Source organism: Mirounga angustirostris, unplaced genomic scaffold, assembly GCF_029215605.1.
Source record: "Mirounga angustirostris isolate CCGP_5_RB_7025 unplaced genomic scaffold, mMirAng1.0.hap1 SCAF_6, whole genome shotgun sequence".
In the NCBI taxonomy this organism is placed as follows: domain Eukaryota; kingdom Metazoa; phylum Chordata; class Mammalia; order Carnivora; family Phocidae; genus Mirounga; species Mirounga angustirostris.
In genome coordinates this window covers 2,475,144-2,501,962 of record NW_026991714.1, presented here as the reverse complement: position 1 = coordinate 2,501,962, position 26,819 = coordinate 2,475,144, and the positions used below count along the sequence as shown (strand labels likewise).

Sequence of the window (26,819 nt, the reverse complement as noted above, 5' to 3'; positions counted from 1 at the left end):
ACACCCTGAGATCGCAGCAGTTCTGTCCCACTTCCCGCCCCCTGCTGTTTCCACATCTGCGGCAACTTCTCCAGCGAAGCCCAGAACCCCACACGGTCCTCCACGAGGGCTGCAGTCAGCCTCCAAACCCCTGTGAATGTTGATACTTGGACCTCTTCTCACAAACCATCAATGTTCTCAGTGACATCAAGGATGACGAATCCTTTCCAGAAGGTTTTCAGTTGACTTTGCCCAGATCCATCAGCAGAATCATCTATGGCAGCTGTGGTCTCACAAAGTGTATTTGTCAGATAATAAACTGGAGTCGGGACGCCTGGGTGGCTCAGTTGGTGAAGCGTCTGCCTTCGGCTCAGGTCATGATCCTAGCATCCTAGGATCGAGCCCCGCATCGCGCTTCTTGCTCAGTGGGGAGTCCGATTCTCCCTCTGCCTCTGCCTCTACCCCTGCTTGAGCTCTCTTGCACACTGTCTCTCTGACAAATAAATAAATAAAATATTAAAAAAAAAAAAAAAGACCTGAAAGTCGAAATGACTCATTGATCCATGAGCTACAGAGTTGGCGTTGTGTGGGCGGGCATGAAAACAACACTCCTCTCTTGTCCGTCTGTCAGAGCTCAGGGGGTGGCGGGGGTGGGGGGGGTGCAATTTTTTTTTTTTTAAGTAGGCTCTTCGCCCAACACAGGGCTTGAACTCACAACCCGCCATCAAGACTTGCATGTTCCATGACTGAGCCAGCCAGGGGCCCCTGCTGGGTATTTTGAGAGGGATCTATTTTCCGAGCAGGTCTCAACGTGGACTCCGGACATTCAGTCCGCCCTGTTGCAGGCAGACGAGCCGCCGTCCGGGCTTGGCCGGGCCATTTCCAGAGCACAGGCGGAGCAGAGGCGGCCTCACCCCGAAGGGCCCGCGATGTTGGGAACGGTCAACGAGCGTGGGCTCCACTTAGAGTCTCGGCGGCCTCAGCCCCTGACGAGAGAGGCGGCCTGTTCTCTGCAGCCTGGAAGCCGGACACCGACCCCTCCTCTCCAGCCACGAGGGCCCCGGAGGCATCGTCTTCCCGGGGAAGGCGGTCTCGTCCACGTGGCCAGTGGGTCGGTCGCGTAGCCACCTCCAGGAAGTCTCCGAGCTCCACCTTCGGGGGACCCTGCTGCTTCCCCGGCCGCTTCTGGGTTACAGAGACGGCTTCTCTGCCGACACCCCACGAAGCAGCCCCTGCCGGCCCGGGCTGCGTTCCCGCAGCCCCGACCCGGGCTCGGCCTTCCCGCTGGGGCCTTGCTCCGGACTCGACTTCGGCAGAAGGGGGTGCGTGGCTGCCCGAATGCTCGGTCCGCACCGCCGCGACCCCGTCCGCGGCAGCAGCAGGCCGGCTCGCTTCTCCTCGGCCTGTGTGCGCACTGGACTCGCACTTGCAGTTTCCCCCGACGACGTCTCCTGTGCGCTCACAGCGCGGCTGACCGTTGGCGCGAGAGGCGCGGGCTTTCGGGCTGTCGGCTCTGGACGCGCCTTCCTCGCTCAGCCTCACCCCTGCTCGCCTCTCACTGCCAGCCCCGCACGTGCGACTCTCGCCTTCACCCGACGCTTCGAGGCCGTCGTAGGGTCATTAACTGGCCTCGTGTCCGCACCGCCGTGGCTCAGGGACGAGGGAGGCCCGCGGGGAGGGAGAGAGCCGTGGGCACACACGCGCCGGCTAAGTCGGCCGTCGCGTGTGGGTGCAGCCTGCGGGGCCCCCACACAGTGACGCTGGCGCATCAGCGATCGCTTGGCACCCATCACCACAAACGTCGAATAATGGAGAAGTTTTAGATGCTGTGAGAATCACCAGACTGTGAGCGAGACGGGAAGAGAGCACCTGCTGTCGGGGCACCGGGCCAACGCGGGGTTGCCCCGAACCTCCCGTTTGTAAAAACCCGGCGGCGGCGAAGCACCCCACGGCCGGGCGCGGCAAAACGAGGAAGGAGGTCGGGAGCAGGCCAGCATTCCACACTCAGTACATTGCAAAATGGGAAGAAAAATACTGTTAGTTTTGGGAAATAGTTGGGATTTGTTCATGGGGAAGGTGAAAGGAGACTTTCAAATTTATGACCCAAACGAGGTATGTGGGTCGCAGGAGGATGTAAATAGTCTCAGCTTGTGTGTTTGTGAGTTCCCTTGGGTCTGTGGCAGGCTTGTCTTCCTGTCTGAGGATGGAGCTCCGAAGAGATGCTTCTGTTCTCTGCTTCCCTCGTTCTCCCTGTTCCTGGACTGGAGAGATGGCGGCTTGGTGGATGGACTGGGTGGCCAGAGGCTTGAGCACAGTCAGACCCGGACACAAAATGGCAGAAAGGTGGCTTGCCAGGGAAACCGGAGTTTTGGAAAGTGTGTGTCTGTCTGTCTGTCTGTGTGTGTCTGTGTGTGCACATGCATGCGCGTGTGTTTGGGCGAGAAGACACGGAGAGACGACATCTGCATCAGCATTGACCTCACAGGAGTAACGAAGTGGTTGTTACTGTCTCTCCCTGACGTGAGTCTCCTCTAGCTTACTGTTTCTCAGAGTGTGGTCGATGCCGACAAGAGAGTCTCCCGGACCCCAGGGGGTGGGGGCTGCCATCCTTGTCCCGAGCCCACGCCCAGAAGGACTGAATCACCCTCTGGCAAGGGGGCCAGGGGATGTGCCTTTGAACAAATTCCCCCAGTGATCCTCGTGCTCACTGAAGTCGGAGAACTTCTCTGGTTCCTTTACTCTGGAGACTGCTTTTCTTTGCAAAATCAGGCGAGACAGCGCTTTCCCACCTTTGGTTTCCAGACACAGCCTAGAGTGCTTTAAGCTCCTCACAAGTGCTCTTCCGTAAATAGCAGGCTGCAGACGGGGGTGTAATACTGAGTCCCTGGGTTGAAACCGAACTTGGAATGCATCTCCACTGTAGAAGCTCCTTTTAGACCAGAAGCATCTATATGTGCTTCGTGGGAGTTTTGTTTTGATCAGACAAATGCAGCTTACGGATTGAATGATCATCTGGGGCAGATTCACCGAAACACAGTCTGTATGCCACTTGTTAGCTTGCTTTGGCTCTCGTGCTGCTTACACTTCGTGGATGTGAACCAGACCAGGACTGAGTCATTAGAAACCACACAGCGGTCACGGTGCTGTGGCCTCCAGCCGAGGGACGGCCTCCAGTAATGCACAGCAGGAGCTCCGAATCCCGCCCCTTTTAAAGGGAGAAACGGGGCGCCCGGGCGGCTCAGTCAGTTAGACGTCTGCCTTCGGCTCACGTCATGATCTCCGGGGTCCTGGGACCGAGCCCCGCATTGGGCTCCCTGCTCAGCGGGGAGTCTGCTTCTCCCCCTGCTTGTGCTCTCTCTCACTCTGTCTCCCAAATAAATAAAATCTGTTAAAAATAAATAAAAGGAGAAACTGCAAAGGGTCTAAAGCAAATTTTTTTTTAAGATTTTATTTATTTATTTGACAGATACATAGCGAGAGAGGGAACACAAGCAGGGGGAGTGGGAGAGGGAGAAGCAGGCTTCCCGCTGAGCAGGGAGCCCGATGCAGGGCTCGGTCCCAGGACCCTGGGACCATGACCTGAGCTGAAGGCAGACGCTTCACCGACTGAGCCACCCAGGTGCCCCGGGTCTAAAGCAAATTTAAACAGACGATAAAGGAGTGGTCACTGTCATCTTTACTGGTGTGAACCCCAGAAGGAGGCTCTCAGGGCTCAGGAAGCAGTTTGAAAACTCCTGTTTTCACCCGTTTCTCCCTGTTCCTCTTGATAATTACTGTTACATTGACAATTACATGTAATAAGATAACTCATTCTTCCCACCGGATCGTGGGACCCATCCAGACATGTTCCGATAAAGCACACGTCTTGTCCCGGAGCCAGGCCTGCCCCTCTGGCTACCAGCAGCCTGGCCTTGAGCCAGGTGGCCAGCACGCCCCCTGCAGCTCACGGGATCGTCCCCGGAGCAGGGCAGGAGGCACACAGGCCTCTGAGGGCCTGGCACAAAGGGCTGAGAAGACGTTTTGGAGGGACTGCCGGGCAGGGTCAGTGACATCGGGAGGGGGGCTGGGCTCTGCTGACCAGGTCTTCTCCCTACAGGAGGGGCAGCCATGAGAGCTGGCGTCAGAGAGGGCGACAGGATCATCAAAGTGAGTGCCCCCCCTTCTGGCCGGCTCCCTCCAGCCTCCTGCCTCGCCCTGGGGTGGCTGGCCTCTGTGTTGGGGGCGGTGCCACGAGAGGACCCCAGGAATGTGGGGAGGAGCCCCATCCTCGGCCTTTCTTGACTCTAAGTAACCAAGCTTCTGGGATGGGTTTTATTTTCCCATTTAACAAACAACAAAAATACACCTAAGATGGGGAGGCTGAGACCAGCAAGGGGCCCAGGGCCTTCAGACTCTGTACCCACACAGTGCTGACCTGAGGGCCTTGCCATCTGCCACCTGCTGGGACCTGCCCGGCCTCTGGTGCCGCAGAGTCCTGGAGGCACTAAGGGAATCCTAGGCGAGGCAAGGCCTCAGCCCTCCAGTGAGGAGGAAGCACGCTGGGCAGGGGCGCGGGCCGGGGGCCGGAGGCTCACAGGCCAGCCGGGAAGACAGACGTACAGCACTTGTGAATGGAAGCAAAGTCCCAATGACCAGGGGGTCCTGCGGAGCATTGGAAAGTGGCTTTGTGAAGGAGTGGCGTTTGAGCTTCAGAAGGATCCCCTGCGTCCATCCTGCTCACTCCGTCGTTTGTCCCCCTACAGGTGAACGGCACCATGGTGACCAACAGCTCACACCTGGAGGTGGTGAAGCTTATCAAATGTGAGTCGGAGAGAGCGGAGCCCAGAAAGGGGGTGGGGGTGCAGGTGGGCTGGGGCAGCAGGCCCTTCGACCCGGGGCCTCCTTTGTGGGTGAGAGAGGCAGCTAGGATCACGTGTGTCGTCTTGATCCACTGGGCCTGCCCTGTTCCTGCACGCCCGTGGAGACCAAACCCTGCTGCACCAGCTCCCTCCAGGGCCACTCGCTCCCCTGTCCCCTCCACGGACAGCCTCCCTCAGTGGTTGCCTATTTGGGGGGAAGAGGCAAAAACATTCTGTTTGCAGCCAGGAAGACCCAACCATCAGGGCTGCCCAGGTAATCCAACAGAAGCAAGAGAGTTGAGGGAAGAGTTCACGGGCGGGCGGCCTGAGGAGGGCGGGACCTTCTGTGCACCAGGGGCTTGAGGGAAGTGAGTGAGGTGAAGGGCACGAGGGCCGGCCGCCCCTGAGGAGGGCAGCCACGTACCTGGGTGGAATTCTGCTTGGGCATCCTGCGTGAAGAACGGGAAGGAAGGGGTACCGGTGGAATTAGGGGGCGGCAGGGCATTGAAGTGTGGAGAGGTTTATCTGCAGAATTTTAAGCTTCGTGAAAGAAGGGAGAAGACGCCCCCTACCCCCTTTGTAGCTTGAGTGTCCACCACCAGGACCATGTGCCTTGAGCAAACCTCTCCTTGTCTGCCTCCAGCCGGCACCTACGTCGCACTGACCCTCCTGGGCTCTTCCCCCTCATCCGTTGGTGTCTCTGGGCTGCAGCAGGACCCTGCCCCCGCTGGAGCACCCCGAGTCGCCCCTGTGGTCCCCCCGCCGCCTCCACCACCACCTCTGCCCCCTCCACAGCGCATCACAGGGCCCAAACCGCTGCAGGTAACGGTCCTCGTGGTCACCCCGCGGGGAGGAAAGCGGGTTGTTTCAGGCGTGCTGGTAGGCAGAGACGAGTCGGAGATCTGTGAAGAGCGTCAGCAGAACAAAACGAGGACTGGCCGCGTGGAAGGGGCCACTCCACCCTTAGTGTCCACCTTCCACGTGAATGCATCCGGCCTTCCCAGCCAGCAGCGGGCAACGTGCTTCCTCAATGGGGGGGACCCTACGGAGGCCCTTGGGGTGCCGCCCGCCAGCAGGGAGGGTGCACCCCTTCAGGCACGGACAGGGGCGTCCATTAAAGACCGTGGCCAGCCACTGTCACAAGGACACACGGACGAGTAGGGGGAAGGCTGCCTGAGGGACGAAAGGGGACAGAAGGGGAGCGGATCGGGAAAGCACAGGCAGCAGCAGGGGTGAACCCGGACGGGCAGCGGAAGGACGAGGTGCGGTTAGGAACGGGGCCGGGATCTGCAGTCAGACAGAAGAACGAGCCAGCGGGCTGGGAACCAACTTGGAGCGGTTTGGTGCTAGGGGTGGTTGTCGCCAAGGCCTCTAGGAATTTGGGAGGGACACCCGGTGCCTGAAGTCTGCTGAGGGGCTGTGGGTCACTCAAACATACAGACGACCCCGACGGCTTTGCCGGCTTTTCCTGCCTGAGAACCAGCAGGTGGGAGAGAAGCTGCGAGGCTGCTCCCACCCTCACCACTGGTCTGTTCCGTTTCCAGGATCCTGAATTCCAAAAACATGCCACCCAGATCCTTCGCAATATGCTGAGGCAAGAGGAAAAGGAGTTACAGGTGAGGTCCTGCTGAGGGCCACTGGCCACGGCCTTGCTCTCAGGACACAGCCTGTCACCCCTAAACCCCAGCACCCGAAACTTGCGGCCCACTGAATGGTTGTTGTGACCGTGGGATTCATTAAAGCAGAACTCGGGCAAGAAAGTGAACAGGGACCAGAGCTCCTGGGTAATAGGTTCAAATAGTGGACACACAGCCCCGTCCCAGCAGGAGATGGAGTGGGGAGAACACAGCAAGGGAACACCAGAGCCAAGGAAGGTCTAAGGGTCTCCAGTGGGGGTTGCAGGGGGCGGTGGGATCCCGTTGGTGGAGGGGGTGCGGTGGGGCAGCCAAGTCCTGGCCTGGCCCTTTCATTTCCGTTGAGCACGTTTCCATCAGTGCCCACCTCCTATAAAGCATTGTTTCAGGTCGTGTGGCACACAGACGTGGGAAGTTTAGATGGTTCTTGCCCTCAGCACAGCTCTGTTGTAGCGGAGAAAATTCACAGTGTAGTAGGAGAGTCAGCGGGGGGACAAGGAAGAGAGCACTCCGTGAACGATGGGGATGCAGGGAGACTTCAGGGACAGAGCTGTGTTTCAGCTGAGCCTTGACGGGTGGGCCTTCTGCGAGCAGAACAGATGGGGCAGGTCCGCTGGTGAGTGGACAGCACAGGCCAAGGGCACGGACATGTGAAACTACGCTCCTGTGTTGGGCAGGATTGAGTTGTTGCTGCGTGCTGGGTGCTCGTGTGTGGGGCAGGGGGAGCAGGGCGTCTGAGCAATGTGGGGGCAGAAGCTGGAGAGGTTACACAGAAAAGTGAGATGTGGAGCTTCCCTTCGTGGGGTTTGTGATCCAGTGGGGTATCTGTGGATGGAGGGACATGCATGCATACCACGTTGTAGTAAGTACAGACACTTAGAGAGCAACACAGAACGATCGGACAGACCCATCGCTCAGTCGAATAGAGTTTAGAGTCCAGAAGTTAAACCACACAAATAGGGTCAGTTGAATTTTGACAATGGTGTCCAGACCACTTGGTAGAGAAAATCGTCTTCCACCCAATGGTGCTGGACCAACTGGCCATCCACATGCAAAGAATGAATGTGGATCCATACCTCACACAGTAAACAGAATATAATCCCAAATTGACCAAAAACAAATATAAGAACTAAAAGTGTTTTTTTTTAAACTGCAAAACTTGGGGCGGCTGGTTGGCTCAGTCATTAAGCATCTGCCTTCGGCTCAGGTCATGGTCCCAGGGTCCTGGGATCGAGCCCCGCGTCGGGCTCCCTGCTCCTCGGGAAGCCTGCTTCTCCCCTCCCACTCCCCCTGCTTGTGTTCCCTCTCTTGCTGTGTCTCTGTCAAATAAATAAAATCTTAAAAAAAAAAGTTAAAAAATAAATAAAACTGCAAAACGCTCAGAAGAACACACAGGTGCAAATCTTGGATTAGGTGGTGTTTTCCTAGATATGACACCAGAAGTAGAAACAACCAAAAAATAAATAAATTGGACTTCATCCAAATTAAAAACCTTTGTGCATCAAAGGACACAATCAGAAAGTAAAAAGACAGCCCTCAGGATGGGAGAAAATACTTGTAACTCCTCTGTCCGATCCAGGGCTCGTGCTAGAGTACGTACAGGACCCTGTAAACATAACAGTAAAAAGAAATCCAGGGCGCCTGGGTGGCTCAGTTGGTTAAGCGACTGCCTTCGGCTCAGGTCATGATCCTGGGGTCCCGGGATCAAGTCCCGCATCGGACTCCCTGCTCGGCAGGGAGTCTGCTTCTCCCTCTCCCACTCCCCGTTTGTGTTCCCTCTCTCGCTGTGTCTTTCTCTGTCAAATAAATAAATAAAATCTTAAAAAAAAAAAAGAAAAAAGAAATCCGAGCCAGTTGGTAAGTTGACAGAGGATTTGAATGGACAGTGAAGACGCACACAGGTGGCCAGTAAGCCAGTGGCGACTGGTCATCAGGGTGGTCCCAGTCACAGCCGCACCGTACACCCACCGGACGGTTGGAACCAAAACAACAGAGAGTCGCAGGTGTGGGTGAGGGGAGAAATTGGGGAAATCCTAGTTTATGTCCCGTGTGTTCGTTACCTAATGGATTCCCACCATTGCTGGTGAGGACGCGGTCACACGGCCGCCGCGAACGCGCTTCGGGGGCTCATCAGAACAGCACAGAGACGCACAGAGACACGCTCCGTCAGCCCCACTCCCAGGTCTGACCCCGGAGAACTGAAAACACATCAGACCACAGACGTGTATGCGGACGTTCGTGACCCCCCTCCCCGGGCGGGAGGCACTGCTTACAACACGAGAGGTGCTCAGGGAGGAGCCAGGAGCAAAAGGCCACAGGTCGTGTGAGTCCATTTAAAGGGAGGTCCAGCGTAGGCACGTCCGTGAGGACACAACGTAAATTAGTGGTTGCGGGGGTAGAGCGGGGAGAAGGTGGCAGTGACCGCATCCTGTCGGGTGGTGGCTGTGTTCCGGAACTACGTGGTGGGGGCCGTCTCCGTAAACCCTGCGAATGTGTGCAGACCACTCAGTTGTACGCTTTAAAATGCTGAGGTTTATCTCATGTGAATTGTGTGTCAACAGGTTCTAAAATATTAAGCACACAGAAGCCCAAAAGAAGGAATAATCTGCAGGAATCAGGGAGGGCTTCCCGAGGTGGCACTTGAGTTTGGGTTCAGTCCGTTTCACTCTGGAAGGTGCGTTGGGCCTTGAACCCCACGCTGAGCTTGGTGTTTATTCTGAAGACCCTGGGATGGGTCAGAGGATTTTGAGCAGGCGTGTGATCACATCTCCGAACCAGTGTTCCCCAGAGACGCGTGTTCCGTGCGCAGACATGCCCAGAGACCGTCCCGCGGCTGCTGTGTAGGAATCAGCACAGGGAGACACGGCCAGCCTGCAGGAGGGAGGTAGCAGGGCAGAAAGAACAAGAGATGCCCTGAGTCTGGGTGCTGGGACGGCGGCAAAGCCGGTGGTGGATGGAGGCAGGGGGCAGGGCAGGGTTTGCGGGGAAGACACGAAGGTCAGCTCTGGGTGCTCGCAGGACGTTCAGACAGAAAGACCGTCCACCAGCCGTGGAGATGAGGGGGTTGAGCCTCGAGGGAGCGGGCAGGGTTGAGACAGGTTCAGGTGTCCTCGGCGTGAAGGTGGTAGTTGGGACTGGGGACTAGGTGGGGTCCCCAAGGGTGCCAGTACAGAGAGGAGGAGAGCGAGTGGGGATGGAATTTTGGAACTTGGTGCTTTTATGGCACACCACAGCCACCTGTCACATCACTGTTGTATTTGCTGTTACGTTCGGAATTGTTTGTCCTTCTCCCCGTTCGACTAAGTAACGTACAGGCTAGGACCATGTCTCTGGGTATGTCCCCTGCGTAGCTGGTGCAGGCCCACGCGAGTTACAGGGCGCAGGGACTGGGCGAGGCTGCAGGCAGGCTGTGAGGGTGTGTGGGGGGCACCAGGATGGCCTTCCAAGGAGGGGGCGCTCGAGATGACAGCTGAGGCCCGGCCGCGGGCCTGGCCCCTGGGTCACCCGGCTCCTTGAAGGAGTCGGAGGGACAAGACTGTGTGCAGGCCTCAGGCTCTGGGCCCCAACGGTCGAGCCCTGTCTGGAGACATGTCCGTGGAAGGAAGGAGAAAGGGCCGAGGCAGCGGCTTGAAGGGTCATCAGAATTGATGGAAGGGCTTCATGCTGGCCACTGGGTTTTGTTTTAAGACCAGAAAGGAGCGTTCGTGCGGGATGAGGGGAAGGAACCATGGGATGGGGAGACTGAGGGTGCGAACAGTGTCTCCGGAGAGCCCTGGCGGCTGGAGGCAGAGCTGCTCTGTGGGGCCGGGGAGGGGAGGCCGCAGATGTCTGCAGTGCAGCCAGGAAGCCCTACTAGAGGCCGCAGGCCACGGGCCTGGAGAGGCCGTCGGGTAGCAGGGAGGCCCGATGAGCTCCCAGAAAGTGTGCGCCCCCCAGCTTTATTTAACTGCGGGATGAGCCAGCTTTATCGGGCATTTCCTTCTGTGGTGCAGTAGTAGCTGCCTCCTGCAAAGGCTTCACAGGCAGTGTCGTCCGGGCCTCACTGCCCCCCGGCGGGCAGGGACCGACATCCCCGTTACCTGGGAGGACGCAGGACAGTCTGCCAGGTCTGCACAGCCAGTGAGCCCGGGGGACGGAATTCAGAGGCAGGCCTCCCCGACTGCAAAGCCCAGGCTCTAAGCTCTGCGTGCGCACCGGGTGAGCGCCAGGTGAGCATCCGAGCGGCTCCCAGCAGCACCTGCGGCCAGACCGGGCTCCTAGGACTCTCAGTGCTGCGTGTGAGCTCCCTGTGTGGCCTACTCTGCAGACAGTGAACATCTGACACTTGAGCCAGAGCCAAGGGAGATTTCTTTAGGATGAGGCGTATGCCCAGCCTCGGACGGTGGTTCAGACTGGACGGGCCTTTGTGTCCTGTCTTCTAGCCCCGGTTGGCTTTCCGGGATGTTTCTCACCCTCTCTACACCTTTTTGTTCTCCTGAGTGACGGCCAGCTCCCGTGCATCTCACGAAGGCAGAGAGCTCCCGTCTCTCCTCTTGGTTTTCGGGTAACTACCTGTTCTCACCCCTGGGTGAGTCGTCCGTCCACTAACCACCCTGTGCCCTTCCCTCCCTGTCGTCCTCACTGTCCCCAGCGTATCTGTGAGGTGTACAGCCGGAACCCCGCCAGCCCGCTGGAAGAGCAGATCGAAGGTGCCCGGAGGCGCGTCACTCAGCTACAGCTGAAGATCCAGCAGGAGACAGGGGGCTTCGTGGTGAGTGCCGCGGCCCGGCTCCAGGAAGAGTGCCACACAGGTGGCCACGGGGAGAACGAGGAGGAGAGCCTGGGCAGAGGCCTCCTGAGTCAGGCCGGGCCTCGACTAGTCAGCATTCAGTATCTTACAAAGAAACAAAGGGCAGCAATTCTTCGCTCGACGCCACAGGGCTGAGCACTGTGCGGGCGCTGGGGGGCCCTTTCTTGCGCTCCGAGAGCCTGCAGTTGCGGCCTCAGTTTCGTCATCTGCTCCCTGCGGGGGGTGTGGCCGTTCCCACTCCGGTTGTACTCAGCGTGCCTCTGGCGGCTCCTTGAGCCTCACGCGCCGCAAGCAGTGGGTCCCCTCGAAGGCCGCAGGCACCTCCCACGTTAGGCGTGGTAAGGGACCCGCACCATGGAGCGGGGTCTGTAGGGAAACCCCAGGCAGAAGATGCCCTTACCTGATCCAGTCAGGGCCTCTGTTCCTGGCATCCTGCCCAGTCTCCATCGGGCCATAACCCTTCGGGCAAATGAGAAGGAACTCTCCGGAAACTAAGATCTCCAAGAATCATATTTGCCAAAGCCAGTAAAGGTTCTTCAAGGATCCTCTACTTTCTTTTTCAGACCATGCAGATCAGAATGCCTGGGAACCACAGGCTAATCAAATTTAAACTGCTCTACTTTCCGAAGGGCACGTCCATGTCACGTGGCCAACAGGCGCTCAGGTTCTGAGCTCACCAGCGCTAAGACTCTGGGGCAAGTTGCTTGAGCCCTGGGAGCCCCATGTCCTCGTCTGTGAGCTGGAGAGCCCACCAGGGCCTACCCAGGGGTTATGTCGGAGCCGAAGCGTGCCGCCCTCCCGGGCCGTGCGTGTTTGCCCTGCCGCTGTGCTCGCGGGCTCCGCAGGGTGAGGCCGAAACACCGGCCGGGAGCGGCGGGGCTGAGCGCCAGCCCTGGCGTGGGTTGCCCTGCTGCGCGGCTTGGGCAGGTCACGCACAGTCTCTGGGCCCCGTTTGCTCACTGGTCACACGGGCCTCAGCACTGCCGAAAGCCTAAGTGAGGCCCAGAAAAGCGTGCTTCGCGAGCGTGGGGCCCAGTCACTGTGGTCAGTCCTTCAGAGGCCGCCCCTCCTCCTCTCCCCTCAGGCCCCGCTGGGGCAGCTCCTCAGTGGGTGCTGTGGGGCCCGGGGCGATAAATCAGTGAGTGTGGAGACTTTCTCTAAGGGCCAGGCTCCCTCTCCGGCGTTAGCGCTCACCGCCCTCCTCAGACTACCAACAAAGCAGTAGCCCCGCGGCCTGGGCACTTCTAAGGCGACGAACAGGAAAAGCCACTACCTGGAGCAGACACTGCTGACCGAGGGAAGGGCTGGCTGCAGGAAGGACTGAGTGCGGGAGAGGCTCGCAGAATGTGCCCACCCTCCTGACCTTTCTTTTTCAGGACGTACCCCCCCTACATGGCGACACCAGCCAGAGAGCATCAGAAGGTGAGTCCCCCCCTCACCCCAGATCTCCAGCCCAGGTTTCCTCCCTGTTGTCCCTCCCCATGGGGCTGATTCAGGAAAGATTGGCTGTAGTCCCTGCTCTCCAGGCATTAGGATGGGGAGAGGAAGCAGCGTCCTCGCACAGGGACGGAGCCGTGAGGGCGTAAGCTTCCCACCCTCGGGAGAGCCAGGGCGCTACTGGGAAGATGGGGGTCCAGACCCCGGCTCTCCTCCCAGCCCCTGGCGCTCTTGTGACCCGAAGTGAGTCGAGCCAGAAGAGGGGTGGGGTGGGTTGAGGGTACGACTCACGGTGACAGAGCCGTGGAGTCTCGTTCCAGGAGGTGATAGGTCCGGGCACAGGCCCTCAGGGAGGCGAAAGCCGGGTGTGGAGCATCTGACCTGAGGGAAACCAGGGAAGGAGGAAAGCTGGCGGCTTCGCCTTCCTGCCCCGCACGCAGGCCCCCAGGCCACAGCACCACCTCCTGTGCAACCTGTTTGCTCCCCAGGCCAACTGTCTCTGGATTCCCAGGAGGGGGACAGCGGCTGGGACTCTGGGACAGAGCGCTTCCCCTCCCTCAGTGAGGTGAGTGCCCGCAGGGGCCAGCCCCGTCTCAAACCCCGGTCGGCATCCCCTGTCCAGGCGCCCAGAGGTCCTGCTGTGGCCCGTTGTGCCGCGGCCTCCGACCTGCCGCGGGTGCGCTTCGGCCACACTTCCAGCTCCCGGGGTTTTAGTCACTCTGCGCTGCGTGCAGGACCGTCAGACCCAGCGTCTGCTTTACCACCGCTCCGTTCCGTAGAGAGCCGGGCGGAGACAGCCGTGCGAACGGCTCGAGCCTCTGGGCACAGGGGAGCAGAGCCTCAGTCTCGGCCACACACACGGGACTTCGGCTGCGGCCACGCCGTCTTAGATGCACATACAGAGCCGGCCGAGTCGGGGCGGCAGCCTCTCTCGCTCCCTCACAGATCTCACTTGAACAGCTCGTCTTTCCTGGAGGGTCAGAAGCATTTCAGCTTTCGGCCTCACGTTCCCTTCCAGCTATTGTCTGCCTGCACATAGAAGCTGCAAATATAAAATTGCAAAGTAGAAGGACGACAGGACGGAAGAAGTCATAACGTCGTCAGTCAGATATCTGCTCAGCCAGGCCAATTAACACGCTTGAACTCTAACTTTAAATAATAGTTGGAATTGCATTTCCTTACTGCTGCCACCTGTCCGTGGGGGACGGTGAGCGTATGTGCAAGGATCCATCTGTGGGAAAGACCCCAAGAAGGGGCGGAGGGTCTTTGGTGACCCAGAGTCGACGTATCCTGAGGGCTGGTTGTCTGGGAGGTGGCCTGGCTTAGAGGGGACGGCTGCGGGCTGGGCTCAGGTGCCCGGGCTGCATCCAGGGAATACCCCAGCGCTGGGTTCCCGGCCTTGAGCAAGTCTCGAGACCCGTCCGAGTGGTCGTTTCCTTGTGTGAAGGGCGGGAAGGGAGTGGATCTGCCTCAGAGCACCATCCTGAGCACCGAGCAGGGTGCCACGCAACCAAGGGCTCTGCGTAGCCCCGGGCGTGCGTGCATGCGCCCCCGGGCGTGGGCGTTACCAGGCCAGCTGAGGGGCACTTTCTGGATGGGCTCTCTTCCTCCAGGCGCTGATGAATCGGAACTCGGCACTGTCGGACCCTGGGCCGGACAGTCCCCGAACCTCGCCTGTGATCATGGCAAGGCTGGCCCAGCACCACCCGCGGCAGGGCTCGGACGCAGCAGGGCCCAGCGCCAGCGACCAGGTGAGGGGCCCAGAACCCCCAGCAGTCTCCCTCCCCTCCTCCAGAACCAGCTTCCCCAGGCCAGGAATACTCAGGCTAAACCCCCTTTAAGGGAGACTTTGTCTAGAGAACGAAAGTGAGGGAAGAACATGGTATGAACAGGCACTTGAACGGGCTCCGTGTGAGGACACCTGAACACCTCCACAGGGAAGGGACGAGAAGGGACGTGGAGGAGCAGAGAGCGTCTGTGTGGAACGGCAGATAGGTTTGTTTGGTGTCTCCAGAATACTCATGTTCAGTTTTCTCTTTCTTTAGCAAAATCCTTTGTCTTACGCAAAATCTTACATTTGGCACGCTAATATAGGAACCAAATAAAAGCTCAGCTACCCTGGGACCGGCCCCAGGCGTGTCCGCCCTCCAGGGCGCTTCCCTGTGGCCCCGCGGTCCTGAAAGCCTGGTGTGGACACCCCTGCCTACAGGGGGTAGACTAGGTGCAGGGGGGCATCAGGAGAAGCGTTTTGGGCTCAGTGCAGGGACTCCAGCTGTTGAGGGGATTTGCCTGACGTTGTGGAGCCAGAAGCTGGGTCACTGCGTGTGAGCAACATGGCGAGAGCTCCTGGTTTTGAAAAACAGCGTTTTTTAGCGTCCACCGGCCACCGGCCCTCCCCGGGGTGCTGCAGGGTCGTGGCCCGTGCACATCCTGCTCTGGAGCGAGGGCTCCTCGGGCGGCTGATGGGAGCAGGTGTGGAGTAGCTTGGTCGTGGGGGTCCTTTCTCCCATCCTCTGAGAATTGTTGAGGTTGTTACCTTTGAACGGAAGGAGCGGCCTCAGCAGGGCCCCAGTTTCTGAGTCATAATGTGTGCTGATGGGGGTGGGGCCGGGGGGACCGTCCAGGCTCAGCAGCAGCAGGTGGAGCCTTTGGAAACTCTTACTTTCTGTTGCATCACTGTACAACGTCTATTTTTGTTTAATAATGAGCATCTTCTGCTTTCTGTAATGAGAAAAACTGCGTATTTGTAAAGACTCCCGCTCACAACAAGCAAAAACCTGGTGTTTTCAGGTTTCACCCGAGAGCCAAGTAGAGCCACAAGTGGCCATCTAGTGTCCCCTGGGGGCCCCACGGTGTCACGGGACGGGGGAGGCCCGGGATGTGGCCTGCCTCTGCGTTCAGCCTCTGTGGGCCTCACTTTTTCATTTGCCACTGAGTGCCAGACTCTGACATGCCTTCTGGGTCTCGGGTTCTGTGTGTGTCACGCTGAGCGGAGGGTCCACCAATATCCAGGAGAACAGGAGGAGTGAGGGACACTCGGGAGGCGCCGTCAGGTGAAGCCGCTTGAGCGAGCGGGGGTGGGAGGCATCTGAGGCCTGGAAGAGAGTGGGCGTGAGGGATCCAGGTGGGCTCCAGAGCAGGGCCCTTCTTGGCGCATCCCTGGAAATGAGGTAGATTGCACTGAGTGGAAAACGTAGTTGGGAGAAAAGGTCTGAAAGCCCAAGGAACCTCCAGGAGGAAGCTTGTCCAGGGAAGCATCTGGAAGGCCTGTGCAGCACAAACACTGTCATCATTCCTAATATCAGCACACTAGGTAGGTTTAGGTCTTTAGTGAAATTGGCACGAGGAAGAAAACCACACCGAGAAGCCTAGATTTGAGACCGGTCATGGAGGTCCACCGGAGACCCTTGAGCAGGCCGCGCTGGGGAGAGGTCAGCTCCATCCCCCCTGTCGTCTGCCTCCGGGAGGCAGAGAGAGGCCCCGAGCTGTCTTGTGACAGAGACCGGTACCTGCAGGCGCTGGTGCACGCCGTGGTGGGCGCGGGCGTGGCTGCCGAGGGGACAGAGAGCCCCAGCCCGCCGTCCTGCGGGAGCCGCCGCCCCCCAGAGCTTTCACAAACAGGAAGAGCACGCCTTCTCTCGCTTCCCATGCCCGAGCACATGTGCCCCGGCGGCCCCGCCCGGGAGCACTTGACTTCCACAAGTGGAAATCGTGGTTCTTGCCTCTGAGATTTGGGGGAGGTGGGGAGATGCCAACGCTCACCAGACCCGTGTGGTCCTCCCTGCCGCGCCGTCCCCACATGCGTGTCGTGGAGGGCTTGGACGCCTGTCCCCTAACTTCTCCCTGAGACCGGCCTCTCTCCCCAGGGCGCAGACCAAAGCCCGAAGCCTTTAATTATTGGCCCAGAGGAAGATTATGACCCGGGTTATTTCAACAACGAGGTAACGGTTTCCTGGCTTTCTCCTTTCGTCACGGTCACACCAGCTGCTGTTGACTGGAAGCAGTCGGAGCTGCCGCGGCCGTGAGGGGGCGCGGGGTGGGCACCGCAGCTTGTCAGCCTGGGCCGGCGGGGGCCATGGGGGCCAAGCTGCAGCAGGCCACACTACTGTGCCCTGCGTCCACGCACAGCAGCTGCCCCCGCCCTTCTGCCCTGCAGAGCGACATCATCTTCCAGGACCTCGAGAAGCTGAAGGCACGGCCAGCTCACTTGGGCGTTTTCCTGCGCTACATCTTCTCTCAGGCCGACCCCAGCCCGCTGGTAAGTCAGGGGCGTCGTCTTGACTGAGGCCCACTTGTGCCCTCGCTTCTGCTCTTGAGAGAAGTCGGATCCGCAGGCAGCGGCAGGTGGCTCAGGGACGGAGACAGAGCCGAGAAGGTGCAAGATTAGCAGGAGGGACTGCATGTAGTGTGGGAGAAGCGAGGCCGGGACACCTGCCACGGTTCTTGGTCCACTCGGAGGACACGTCTCTCTAGGGCAACACTGGGGATTGCAGACCCGCGACGTTACCGTGGGGAGGCTCAGCAGAGGGGCAAGGTGACAAAGGTGATGGGGTGGTGTGTGCAGGGACGGGGCTCAGGGCCACCAGCCTCAGCAGCTTTTCTCATGCTGCTCTGGGCTCAGAGGAAAAGATGGACAAGAGAGGAGGATGTTGTGTTCCTCACAAGACCCAGACCGCTGTTTTCCTGCGGGGCTGACCGCCATTGGGAGCCAGGGTCAACATCATGCGCCCAGCAGGTGCCCACTGAGGTGCCCACTGAGCACTTGACACGAACCCTTAGAAAACAAGATACAAACAAGTACGAGGCAAAGGCTCAGGTGTGGGGGGATGCAGAGTCCAGGGTGCTTGTGCTGGAAGCTGCCGGGCTGAGGCTGGCGCTGATTTACCGGAGGGTTCGGAAACTCGAAGCCAGGGCTTCTCAGCCTCCGCGTGGCCATGTTGAGCTGTAGGATTGCTTGCTGGGGGCTGTCGTGTGCATCTTCCGTTCTCAGCCAGGTCACAAGACTGCGCCCGCCAGGCGCCCCAGCACCTCTCCCGAGAAGGGTCACAGATGGCTCCAGGCACCGCCCGTTGTCCCCTGGGGTCAGAATCCCGCTCCGTGGAGTGGAGACGTGGGGAACCGCTGCTCTAAGCCATTTTCTCTCTTCTCCTAGCTTTTTTACCTGTGCACAGAAGTTTATCAGCAGACAAACCCCAAGGATTCCCGTGGCTTAGGAAAAGACATCTGGAATATTTTCCTAGAGAAAAATGCGGTAAGGCAGTCACGGATTGAATTACAGTTTTATTGGATTCTTGGGGCCACTCGGGAGCAGAGGGAGAACGAAGCCACACATTTAGGCCGGATGGAGACAGGTTTTTGAGGAGAAGTCGGGGCTGAGGGCTCCTGGGTCCTGTTCGCGGCCCTGCTGTCAACCCTGAGCCCCTGACCTGGCCCCTTCGTTCCACGTGTGCCAGGTAGAAGGCACATTGCCTGCCCCCTGGACCAGTGCTGGCTCCCCCCAGCCCTCCCTGCCCGCCCATCAGGGGACGAAGCAACAGAGGCACAGAGACCCCCGATGGTGGTGGAGATCAGTGAGCCAGATGAGGAGCCAGGGTTCTGACACTCAGCGCCCTTGGGGATCCTGCCCAAAGCAGGGTTCGCAGGGAGGAGGCCCGGAGTGTGCGGGCAGAGGAGCGCTGTGCGTGTGGACAGGGCCGCGGAGGTGCTTGCCCACACAGGGCATTGTGGGCCTGCAGTCTGACCAGCTACGCTAATGCCCAAGTGACTTTCAGTTCCACGGCGTAAGCTCGCGGGATTAATGAGTCCTGTGCTCCCCAGGACTTCCGTGCCTGTCCCGTTGTGGGGGTCTGGAGGAGGGGTGGCCCTGTAGGGGTGGTGGACTCAGCCTGTCCCCGCTGCCAGGTCCTCGTGCTCCGTGCTTACTGGGACACTCGGCCACAGGGGGAGCAGAGGAGAGGGCCCAGTGACGTTTCTGCGTTGCTGTGGAGTCGGCAGCAGTAGGGAACCCGTAAACCCACACGGGCTACCCCGGAAGATGGCCTGCTGGCCCTGTGGCTTCAGATTCCATTTCTCAAACACCGTAACCTCGTGTGAAGGCTCACAAGGAGAGAGCAGGGAGGACGGGCAGCAGGTGTCGCAGAAGAAGACAAGGGGGTGTTGGGAGGCCTTCCTTGCCGCAGGGCAACATCTCCCACGCGCCCTGGGCTGTGGGTCTCACCGCCCGCCCCCACTCCTCTCTTCTAGCCGCTGAGAGTGAAGCTCCCAGAGGTGTTACAGGCTGAAATTGGTAAGTCGGCTCCTGGGCCACTTAGTCTCATCCTGGGCCCTGGGGGCGCCAGAGCAGAGGGCGCGTAGCCCGTCTTTGGGCACCCCTTCCTCTAGGAGGGGGAGGTGGCTGGCGGACAAGCAACCATGGGACAGGCCCTGCCTGGGGAGCTTGTCCCAGGAAGGGAAGACGTGACCCCGTGAGACATGCGCTCGTTTCCGCCAGTCGTCCCCGGGGCCTTCCTGGGCCCTGCAAGGCCGTCTGTACCAAGAGGTGGTTGGACTTGAGGGATTCCTAAGCCTGGCCAATCATTAGAATCCCTGAGGGAACTCTGAAAAATCCAGAAACCAGGGCCTACTCCGTCCCACCTCACGGTCGGGATCTGCAGAGCATTTTTGTTTCTGTAAGTTCCTCACTGATCCCAGAGCAGCTGGTCCAGTGAGGAGCCGGCCGGCTGGGTGGTCGCTCCGTTCCCTCTCGCTCTCAGGTCGTGAGTAGAAAAGCTGAGGGAAGGCGGCATAAGAGGACGTCAGCCTGAGGAGCGGGTCCCAGGCAGCTTGGGAGGATAGGTGTCCCACGGCCAGGGGGTGAACGGAGCTGGACGGACACTGGTCCTCACCCACGTGACGCTGCTGCAGGGACAGGACGGACCCCGCCAGGGTTACGTGAGGTGCTTACCGGGCAGCCACCGAGAAGGAGAGGTTACCACTGTGCCGGCAGAGGGCAGCCCTCGGCACATCTGACAGCAGGCAGGGCTTTAAGGTCCTTCCACGTCATGGAGTCTGGAACGCCCAGGTGTCCTGTCCTCGCCTTGGGACCCGGACGGCAGGGCTCCAGTCCTGGATTCAGGAGTGACCGGCTGGGTCCAGACCTCCGCCTCCCTTGGCTCACAGGAGGGCGGAAAGCCGGCCTCCCTCCAGGCCACAGGGGGCTTCGCAGGCGCGGCCCCCGCCTCCCGACACCCCGTTTGTGTCTTCCCTGGGTTCCCACCAGACTTGCGTCTGCGCAGCTGTGAGGACGTCCGTGCCGTGCTCCGTGACGCTCAGGAGGCGGCCATGCCCGAGATCCAGGAGCAGATCCAGGACTACAGGTGCTGACCCGCCGCCCCTCTGCCTGCCCACCTGCTGGCCCCGTGTCTCCCATGCGTGCGCACGCACCTCGCTCCTTCTGGGCCTCTGCCGGGCACCTCTGTACGTTCGTCTCTCTCTCTGGCTTAGAACAAAGCGCACCCTGGGGCTTGGCAGTCTGTATGGAGAGAATGACCTGCTGGACCTGGACGGGGACCCTGTCCGAGAACGCCAAGTGGCCGAGAAGCAGCTGGCCGCCCTGGCAGACATTCTGTGAGTGCAGAACAGATGCGAGTGTTCGTGGGTCTGTTCCCCAACGTCTCCCCTCCATGCCTGCCGGCCCTCCTTCCGCTGAAGGATGGGGAGAGCGCGCACTCCACATGAGGTGCAGGGCCCGGGGCTGCCCACGAGGACTCGGGCGTTAGGAGCTTCTGCTCCCTTCCGAGCCCTCTTCCCGCCCGCCCTGCCTCCTGCCTGGATGTCCCGTGGACACCAGCGGGAGGGCCACGCCACAGGTCTGCTGTGAGTGCTGCCTTCAGGAGGCAGATGAGCTGGAGACGGAGGGTGGGCCGTATTTAACTGATGGCATCAGAAGACACCTAACTCTCCGAGGAAGGAAGTTGCGGCCCGTCCTCCCGGCATCACCCACGTGACTTTGGGCACGTCAGGCTTCGGTCGTGTGTGACCTCGGTCTCAGCTATAAAATGACAAAAGCGGACAAGACGTCTTTGGAGTCTTCATGCTGCCATTCCGCGCAGCGAGATTTATGGAGTCTGTTCTAGGCTCCTGGGATGTGTTCGTGAGCAAAACAGCAGTTCCCATGGTGCTGACGTTGTAGCGGGAAGAGAAAGCAACGTTTGATAAATAAGCAAGATCTGTCTGTAACATGTTCGAAATGAGGGGGAGACAGCAGGCCGAAGGAAGGGGTCCGGAGCACAGAGCTGGTGCGTGGCAGATTTAAATAGCAGTGTCAGGGCGAGCCGCATCCAGAGAGTAACGCTAGAGCACCTGAAGGAAGTGGGGCCGTTGCCCTCGCTGACATCTGGGGGAAGAGCATCCCAGGCAGAGGGCAGCAGGGCAGGGTAGGCACCTGCTTGGCATTTGGGGGCAGCGGAGGGCAGCTTGGCCAGAGCATGTCGAAAAGGTCTGTGCTGACCTCAGAGGTGACGGGAGGGCGGCCACAGAGCCTGAGAACGCTTGTATGGATGGACAGACGGACAGAAGGGGAGCCGGGAGTGGGGCTGGGCTGTGGGTGGAGGGTGGTGGGGAGCAAGGGAGGGTCCCAGGCGAGGGGTTGCACGGGAACCCACATGGTAGGGGTTGGGACGAAGGATGCAGTGAAAAGTGGTCAGTCCCAGGGGTATTTTGATGGTCGAGCAAACAGGCATTTCCTAAAAACTGAGTGTGGATTGTGGGAGAGAGAAAAGTCAGGGAAGACTCTGCAGTTCGTGCCTGAGCCGCTGGAAAGACCAGGTGCCATCAGCCGAGACCGGGTGGCTGTGTGCAGGGCAGTTTGTGGTAGCCAGTCGGGGCTCCGTGTCAGACCGCACCCTGGAGATCCCGGGACGCGGCCTCAGGGACGGTCTTGCAGCAGATCGGGGCACACGGGGGGCATATTCTTGGAAACAGCCCCCTGGCCTTCAGCCAAGCCTTGGACCTTTCTGGGCCTCAGTTTCCCTAGCGGTCTGATGGCAAGAATCAGCCTGACCGCTCCAAGGGTGAGCACAACACCAGCCTGTGCTTGTTCTGAGGTCCTCACGCCCAAGAGTCACATGGCATTATCACCGGCAGCATGGGCACCCGCTTGTGATGGGGTGAAGCAGGGAAGCTTCGGTCTCACAAGATCTGGTATCTGCTCGTGCGGTTTGAGAACTCGACGAGTTAATACGTGTCGAGTGGTGCCTGGCTGGTAGCGCACCCTCTAGCGTCTGTTGCTCTTACCATTTGCCTGTAAATAGGCTCCCCTGGATCCGGTCTCAGGGTGCGACCTTCTGTCGTCCTTCAGCGGGGCGCGGCGCAAGCCCCTTCCTCCATAATACCTCCCGAGGCCGTGTTTGCCACATCCCCTTCCTTTTAGCTGGAAGGACATCACCGTCGCTGTGCGGAGGCCCCCAGGGGAGCGAGGGCTTTCACCTCCTGGGCCCCACGCTGGCTCAGAGCTGCGACCAAGAGTCGAGGCCTGGCCTCCCTCCCCCACGGCCCCCATCCTCCATGTGTGTGCGGCGGACACACCTGTGCCCCTCAGTGCGAGTCATCTGTCCTTTCTTTTGTTCCAGGTCCAAGTACGAGGAGGACAGGAGGTGAGTGAGCGTGCGGTGTGCCAGCCATCCTCCAGTCACAGGGGGGCCCGTAGCATTGGGGGTCACGGTCTGGGTGTAGCCCTGGTCACAGCGGGGCCGTGGGGTCCAGGCCGCTGCTGCTCGGGGACCACCGCCTGGGTGGTGGGGACAGCTCGAGCGCTCTGATGGCCCACGCCCGCCCCTCTCTCGCAGCACCCCCATGGACTTCGTCCTCAATACCTACATGAGCCACGCCGGGCTCCGTCTCCGAGAGGCTCGGCCTTCCAGCGCGGCTGAAAAGGCCCAAGCAGCTACTGACAAGGACAAGTGGCTGCCCTTCTTCCCGAAGACCAAGAAGGTGACAGAGCTATCTAGACAGCATCTTCTGGTGCGGTTCTCTGCAGGGGGGCAGCCTGGGAAAGCCCCCCCATCACGGCCTTCACCGGGGCATCCGTGAGAACCCACAGACTAGCTCAGACCCGGGCCGGAAGCACCCATGGTGGCTCAGGAACAGGCGGGAGTCTGCTTTCTAGTTAGTTGTTTGGGGCGAGTCTTGGGGCCAGCGGCCGCGTCTACAGATTGGGACCTTCTCCAAACCCCGTGTCTCTTGTCTCAGCAGAGTGGCAATTCCAAAAAAGACAAGGACGCCTTGGAGGACAAGAGGCGAAACCCTATCCTCAAGTACATCGGGAAGCCCAAAAGCTCTTCGCAGAGCAGTGAGTCGGGGGGGTGGGGGGCAGCGGCCGGGGCGGGGGCGCAGCCACGTGCCCACACGCCGCTTCCTATCAGTGCTGCTTAGTCTGCCCTGTCACGCGCGTGCGGCTCTTCCAGGTACAGGGACCAGGAGGCCTTGCCCGTGCCTGGGCCTGAGTCCAGGAACTCAGAGCCTGTTGTAGGAACAACCACACGGAGGAACATTCCCCGCCGCGGCAGGCTCTGGCGGCAGTAGATGCCCCCTTCACCTTCTCCAGTGGGCTTCGTCTGTGCCCCAGGGTGTGTGGGGAGCACGTGCGGGCCCTCGGCGGGACGTCCGAGTGACCGTGCAGCAGAGCTAGGCGGATGGGGGCAGGTTTGGGGCCCAGAGGCCCCCCTGTTGCTGCCGCTTACCCGGAACTCGGGTGGGCTGGTCACGGGTCTTCCCAGCCCTGTCCTTGGTCTGGAACTTGCCGCTGGTCCCCAGTCAATATCCTCAACCCCCAGCATGGGTCTTGGGAATCTGGGAAGAGCCCTGGGGTGGGCCGGCGGCCCTTTCTGAAATTGCTGCTGGGGGTCGGGGTTCGGGGGGGGACTCTTCTCTATCAGACCTGAGTTTTGCCACGACCTTTTCATTTTCCAGCTTGATGTAAGTTTTGTTTTGAGTCTTGAGACATTAATTTGACTTTTCATGGTTTACTTTTGTTTTTGTTTGTTTTCTTTTAGCATTTCATATTCCCTTGTCCCCTGTGGAAGGTAAAAGGACCATTTTCTGTGGGTTTTTCTTTGCTTTAGCTTTGAGTTTCCATCTCTCAAGTCTGTGTCTCCTTCTCTGCCTGTCCACCCCCTCCTCCGTCCATCCGTCGCCTCCTCCGTCTGTCCATCCTTGCTGCCCCAGCAGCCCTGTGACACGGTCCTCCCCGGGCGCTGCTCTTTCTCTCCCTCCCTTCCTCTGGAAGGTCCGGGGCTCTGTGTGCACGCGGGAGGCCGCGTCCCGCACGAGCTCCTCAGAATTTTGTTTCCATTGAAATAATCCTCATTTTTGAGGGTTATGCGGGCTTTCTTTAGTAGACGGCGGTCTGTAACGGTTCTTTGGGGCCTTTTATTGTCTGTCACCTGCTCTGCTTAAGCCTTCGGGCGTGGCCCCTCCCTGCCCCTGACTCACGGTGACGGTCAGAGAGAATGCCCCCACCATGCGTGTGTGGCTCTGAGCACAGAAAAACCACATCCTCCGCGTCACCGCAAGAGGCTGAGAGCCTCCAGGCGGGTGAGCACAGATGCTGTGGGTGCGGCCCCCACAAATACAGCCACGTGCCTGGTACCGGCTAGTTCTGCAGTGGGTCTGTGGAGGAAGAGCTGTGGGATGCAGTCAGGAACTTGTCCGGTCGCTAGAAATCATTTTATGTAAAGTGATGGCAGAAAATAATGATTTTCAAAATCATTTCAAAGTTTTAACTTCCTAAACCCATTATGCTGCTTTAAATTAGAAAAACTTTCAAATTCTGAGAAAAGGCCTATAAAACAGTGGAAAAATAAAAGAATGGCCTTGACTCCCAGGCCCTCAGTTCTTCCACACGCCCCCGCCCGTCCGCCCTGCCCGAGAGCGAGCGGCCCCGAGAGCGAGTGGCCGGCCAAGCTGCCGGAGCCCAGGGAGGGGGGGTGGCCTGGGTGTCCACCAGCTCGGCGAGCTAGAGCTTCCCGCGGTAGTTCAGGGATTGGGTTTGGTGTTCTCGAGTTCCCAGGATATCAGAAGAGTCTGGATCCACATCTGAAGGCCACACCCCTCCCAGAGGTAGATGCCCCAGCACTGAGCGCTGGACCGTTTGGGGTGATCAGCTGTCACCCCTGATTAGCAGTGACCGTGTCTGATTGTTAATAACATGGAGTTTACTTCTCTCGTTTCCCTGTCATCCGGAGAACGGAGGAGGGAGGACAGAGGACACCAGTGAAAAATGGGCTCGTTTTAACAAATTGTGCTCCTTCCTGCCTGTTTTTCCCATTACCCTGACTCAAGTATGCCGGCTGCCAGACCACGCCCATCCCTCACACGGGGTGCAGCTACATGCCGAGGACACGTGGCCCACGGGAGGGGAGCGGGGGCTCAGCCAATGGCCGCCTGTCCCAGGGTGTTCCTGGGCCCCACACGGTCACCCAGCAGTGCCGCATAGCTGACCCTGGGTCAGGCGGATGTGGCCCTGTCCCCAGAGTGGGGGTGAGGGTAGCAGCCCCTCGGCCAAACACATCCTTACAGCCCCCTCTTACGCAGTTCTGGGAAACTGTTACCCCAGCTGCCTGCCCAAAGGATATTTAGTTCTGCTTCCTCTGGCCTGGACGCTTTCTTACAAAACCCGAGTTTGGCTATTTGGGGAGATTTGTACATTTTCATAGGCGGGACCCCAGTTAGTGTGGGTAGGATCAGGGCCTCGCCCGCCTCCCGGCCCCCCTCGCTCTGCTGTTGGTCTCAGGCCCATCGTCCCTGGGAGCCCAGCTCCTGTCCTGAGGTCCCTGGAGCTGAGCTCACTGTCTTTGAGGAGGAGAGCCCCCCTGCAGGGCATCACATGAGCCTTTTGACTTTCTTACCTGTCCTCTGTTTCTTTGAACAAGAAACACGTGAGAGAGAGAGAGTGGCCACCCATGCTGCTCTGCACATTAGTGGGAGAGGACCAGGAGCTAGTCCAGTCCAGAGGACGAGTCCCAGGAGCTAGTCCAGAGGACGAGTCCCAGGAGCTAGTCCAGTCCAGAGGACGAGTCCCAGGAGCTAGTCCAGAGGACGAGTCCCAGGAGCTAGCCCAGGCCAGAGGACGAGTCCCAGGAGCTAGCCCAGGCCAGAGGACGAGTCCCAGGAGCTAGCCCAGGCCAGAGGACGAGTCCCAGGAGCTAGCCCAGGCCAGAGGACGAGTCCCAGGAGCTAGTCCAGTCCAGAGGACGAGCACCGCGTCTCCGGGTCCTGTGCCCAGTCTGCTGTCATCCATGCTTGCTCATTGTTCTGTCTTCTGGGCGAGGTGGGAGTGAGGGTCCTGGGACACCATCCCTGAACAGAAAGCAGAGTACCCTTCGTTATCTTTCTGCTTCCAGTCAAACCAGGCAACGTGAGGAACATCATTCAGCACTTTGAGAACAACCAGCCGTATGATGCCCCAGAGCCTGGGACGCAGCGGCTGTCCACTGGAAGCTTCCCTGAGGACCTGCTGGAGAGCGACAGGTGAGGGGGGCCAGGTGCCACCTCCTTGAGGAGGGGAGCCCGGGCGGGGTCTGCAGCCAGTGTCGATCCCAGCTACCTCGTCCACTCCCCTAGACCGTGAGGTTCCTGCCGCAGACCTCGCAACCGCTCCCCAGCCTCCCCGCCTGGGGCTTGTCAGGAAAGGACCTGCCGTGTGCTGGCGATCAGGCCGGCGGAGGACAGAGCCCAGCCCCTGACCTCCCAGCCCAGGGACTGCTTGCCCTTAGCATTTGCTCCAGTTCACCCGGGCTACTGGGCAGCGTCTGTGCCAAGGCTAGACTAGAGCAGCTAGTCCCGACAGCGTAGGTGACAAGGCCAGGAAGACCATGGGGCAGGGAGGCAGGGGGAGGTCCCAGAAATAGCGAGGTCACACAGAGACGGTCGTGGCGCCTGTGAGGAAGAGCGCTGGAGATGGGGTTCTGCCGTCTCAGAGCAAACCGCTCTTCTCCTCTCAAGAACGAGAGGGGTCTGCAAGCATGTTGTCCACGTTGGCCAGGTTCTAATGAGAACCCTTCTCTGGCTGGAAACGTGCTCTTGGACTTGCTCTCGACTGTGGTGGGACAGCAATTCCGTCCTGTCTCACACTCTCCAGCCAGCTCTCAGTGAAAAACCACCTGT

General features: G+C 59.6%; 1 protein-coding gene across 10 annotated transcripts in view; it reads left to right on the top strand.

The window, feature by feature from the left end:
* The window catches only part of ARHGEF11 (Rho guanine nucleotide exchange factor 11), an 84,077-nt gene that overhangs the window by 44,969 nt on the left and 12,289 nt on the right, over window positions 1-26,819 (top strand). For 7 of the 10 annotated variants that reach the window (XM_064593751.1, XM_054507881.2, XM_054507880.2 and 4 more), the window contains 19 exons: window positions 4,076-4,125; window positions 4,722-4,779; window positions 5,461-5,639; window positions 6,362-6,433; window positions 11,082-11,201; window positions 12,617-12,662; window positions 13,166-13,242; window positions 14,291-14,428; window positions 16,544-16,618; window positions 16,834-16,935; window positions 17,830-17,928; window positions 18,921-18,963; window positions 19,936-20,032; window positions 20,160-20,282; window positions 22,286-22,309; window positions 22,502-22,646; window positions 22,905-23,004; window positions 23,708-23,737; window positions 26,057-26,183. In XM_064593751.1, the coding sequence (XP_064449821.1) occupies window positions 4,076-4,125; window positions 4,722-4,779; window positions 5,461-5,639; window positions 6,362-6,433; window positions 11,082-11,201; window positions 12,617-12,662; window positions 13,166-13,242; window positions 14,291-14,428; window positions 16,544-16,618; window positions 16,834-16,935; window positions 17,830-17,928; window positions 18,921-18,963; window positions 19,936-20,032; window positions 20,160-20,282; window positions 22,286-22,309; window positions 22,502-22,646; window positions 22,905-23,004; window positions 23,708-23,737; window positions 26,057-26,183 (1,705 nt within the window). Of the gene's footprint in view, window positions 1-782; window positions 2,500-4,075; window positions 4,126-4,721; window positions 4,780-5,460; window positions 5,640-6,361; window positions 6,434-11,081; window positions 11,202-12,616; window positions 12,663-13,165; window positions 13,243-14,290; window positions 14,429-16,543; window positions 16,619-16,833; window positions 16,936-17,829; window positions 17,929-18,920; window positions 18,964-19,935; window positions 20,033-20,159; window positions 20,283-22,285; window positions 22,310-22,501; window positions 22,647-22,904; window positions 23,005-23,707; window positions 23,738-26,056; window positions 26,184-26,819 lie in introns of all 10 variants that reach the window. The other 3 variants (XM_064593749.1, XM_064593754.1, XM_064593752.1) reach the window with 2 other exon arrangements.